We start from the raw sequence: 3,391 nt of genomic DNA on the forward strand, positions 1-3,391 counted from the left end.
GACAATGAGGACAAACCCATTTGGGCCTCTTGGCCGAGCCAGACAAGTTCTAGAGCGGTTCAGGAAGAGGAGACGGCGTCGACGTCTGCAGGAAGACGGAGAGGAAAGAGAAGATTCCACCTCACCGTCTCTCCAAAAGTAAACAGAAACGGTTTTTGTTTCTTCTTCCATGAAGTCCAGAGTAAATCAGCAGAACTCCTGCGAGTTGTTAGTTTGAATACATTTTATTTTTATTATAAGTACAGTTCAGTAGTTACAAAACGAAGCATCTGCCATGAGGATACAGCGAAACATAGAGAGTGTTCAGCTCACAAGACAGGATTTTTTTACATCATACGTGAAGTGGAATGATCGGTTTAGCTGGTTCAGAGAAGGAGAGCGCCCCGTGAGACTCCCCCCACGCCAACCTTCACCCCCGGGGAGCCGCGAGGTCCAAGTCCTTCAGCAGGAGAACATCCTCCTGCTCTGAGGATTCCTTCACTCCGATGTTTTAGTCGCTTCGATGCAATCACGAGTTAAAATCAAAGAAGTTGCAGCCAACTGCAGGCCTACGCTGCGACGGTGGGAGGGGTTAGCATACAAAAAGACATCTGGGGGGGTCGTCCAAGCCACAGACAGTATAGAGGCTGACCAAACTAATAAAAACAGAAGGAGGATTATACTGGGACTGTACACGCCGCTTTAGACGCTTAGCTTCTTTCTTTTTTTTTTGTTTTTCACGAGAAATGAAGGTTTCACAAAGGGACACACAGACACACGCCTTCGCTTTAGTTAGTTAGCTAGTTTGTTCTGAATAGTTGGATTTATAATACTATCACAGTGCAAAATACTGGTGAAACCCAAACAAACAAACAAACAAACAAACAAAGTCCCTCCATGGAGCTGGAAATGCCAACGATTGTCATCTTTTTTTCCATCTTTTCTTTTTTTGTTCTTTTTGGGTTTGGGGGCGGGGTCAGGAAATGAACAAGGCAATAATGTACAGTACATTAAAGGAAACAAAATGAAAAAATAAAGGTCTACACCCTACGCTCTAGCACAGATACATAGATTTGTAGAAGCAAGAACAGATGTGTCTAAGGCTATACACAACATGTCTGATTCCAGTTTCTGCTGCTTTTTTAATCTCTTCTTAAAGTAAATACATCAAACCGTTTCAGTAGTCAGGAACACTGTGCAACAAAGATGGTGGCAGTATTTGTACAAACGCTCGGGTCCGGGGTGGGGGGGTCGCCGCCGCCCCCCCGCGGGGTTTCTCAGACAGGAATGTGCTTGGACAGTCTCAGCAGAATACATTCTAGCAGGAAGGATGCGAGGAAGTGCTGGGACGAGAATCCTCTTCATTCGGGGGGGGGGCAGAGAGACAGGAATGTGAGGAGCTCCTTCGTCGGAGAAAAAAAGACCCCCCCCTTCCCCTTGGGAGACACGGGGAGGGGCGCCGGCACTCCCAGTCCCAGGATGCTTCAGAAGTTAGGTCCATGAACCGTCAGCATGCCGCCCTTCGTCTTAAATAAAATCTTCTCTTATAGTGTTTCCTTCATCTGAACTCCCTCCTCCTCTTCCTCGCCGCCGCCGCCACCACCGGCCCCCTCACTCCGCCCCGTCCAGCCCCTGGGGGTCGCCCAGGCTGTGGTTGTGAAGGTGGTTGGACTCCAGGCTCAGAGCGGGCTCGCGGGTCGGGGGCTGGTCCTCCTCCCCCCATAGATGAGCTGCAGAAAACAGGAGAAGAAGGAGAAGAAGGAGGAGGTTAGGACTGAGATACATGACAGTTTTTATCCAGGAGAAATACTGTGAGGATTCATCATGAAGGTTTCTGTGCAATAATATGTATGATGTATGCAGAACGTGTCTTCACTTTTAGTAATTTAGTATTTCTATGTGTGTTTATATGTTTTAATGGGAATATCATACTTTGTTTTATACTTTACCTTCTATTTTATTGTTATTGTCTTCTGCACCAAGGAAAGGGGATTCCTTTTTACTTGCAGTGTACATGTGTGCAATGACAAATGAAGACTAAAGATCTGAGGAAACCCTGAAGTTCTGAAGCTCTAAGGTTTTGAAACTGAATTTTTGAAGCTCAATATCTTTGAAATTCGAAATCTTTGAAGCTCTAAAGTTTTGAGGCTCTAAAAATTTTGACGCTTTAAAGTTTTTGAAACTTGGAATTTCTAAATCTTTGAAGATTTAGACTCTAAAGTTTTGAGGCTCTAAAGCTCTGACACTGAAACTCTGAAGTTCCAAAGTTTGAGGATCTACAAGTTTTGATGCTCTGAAGTTTCGAAGCTCCAAATTTTTGAAGCTGTAAAAAGTTTCGTAGCTCTAAAAGTTTTGAAGCTCCAAAGTTTTCAGGCTATAAAAGTTTAGACACTCAAAGTTTTAAAGCTCAAAATCTTCGAAGTTCTGAAATTTGTATTTTTTAAGTGCAAAATCTTTGAAATTCAAAATCTTTGAAGCTCTGAAACTGAAAAAAAATCATTGAGGAAACACGTTAAAAGTTTTAAAGTTCTGACATTTTAAAACTTTGAAGCTCTGAAACATTTTAAAGGCTCAGTATCTTTGAAATTCTAAATCTCTGAAGGGTCACGTTTGGAAGTTCTGAAGTTTTGAAACAGAAACTTTGACACTAAAGTTGTACAGCTCTGAAGCTCTGAATCTTTGAAGCTCCAGCTCAGACCAGCTCTCTGATTTTCATTAACATGAAGGAAAGTCTTTAACTTCCTGAACTTCTCAGAGTTCTGGGATCACAGTGCATAGTTCGGGGGTTGGGGGGGGGGGGGGGTCTGTGACCTTGTTTGCCCCCAAACAGCTGACTCAGGTAATCAGTCATGAACAGTTGAAATCTGCTGCTCAGGTCCACTAAGCTCCTCCTCCTCCTGGGAGGGGGTGAGGGTTGATTTGAAATGAAAAAGAAAAGTCTCGGAGAGACGGTAAGAAATGCAAACGTGTAATTAGGTCCCACAGCAGCGGACACTAAATAATAACTCCAGAAGTTCAGAGAAAACGGTTCTTCTGCATGTGGATCTGCTGCAGCGTCTCCATGAAGCTGACAACACCAGATGAAAACACGACTTTAGTCCAGACACACTTTCTCCGGGGGGGGGGACACACATACAGAGTGAATAACCTGATCAGACATGAACAGACCCCCCCCCTTTGAATGGGTGCAGCTCCGCCTTCGACCACTAGAGGGCAGCCTGAGCCAACAAACGAGCATCTCTCCTTTAGACTGGTGGGGGTCCATTTAACATCACTGTGAAGTCTTCTCCAACAATGTGGAGTTCACCTGCTCCATCCCCCCCCCTCCCGGGGGCCGCTTCCCGCCCATGACTTCCCTGTAAAGAAACTTCCTGTAACGAGCTCCAGATTCAGCCCCATATTTGGTTTTCAC

The 3,391-nt window shown here is 44.9% G+C and overlaps 1 protein-coding gene across 5 annotated transcripts in view; it reads right to left on the reverse strand.

The window, feature by feature from the left end:
• Positions 1 to 208: 208 nt before the first annotated feature.
• The window catches only part of znf536 (zinc finger protein 536), a 195,035-nt gene continuing 191,852 nt past the window's right edge, over positions 209 to 3,391 (reverse strand). For all 5 annotated transcript variants that reach the window (XM_024295204.2, XM_024295202.2, XM_024295203.2 and 2 more), the window contains one exon: positions 209 to 1,709. In XM_024295204.2, coding sequence (XP_024150972.1) covers positions 1,591 to 1,709 — 119 coding nt within the window. In that variant the 3' untranslated portion in view covers positions 209 to 1,590. The remainder of the gene's footprint in view (positions 1,710 to 3,391) is intronic.

This window comes from Oryzias melastigma, linkage group LG3, assembly GCF_002922805.2.
Source record: "Oryzias melastigma strain HK-1 linkage group LG3, ASM292280v2, whole genome shotgun sequence".
In the NCBI taxonomy this organism is placed as follows: Eukaryota; Metazoa; Chordata; class Actinopteri; order Beloniformes; family Adrianichthyidae; genus Oryzias; species Oryzias melastigma.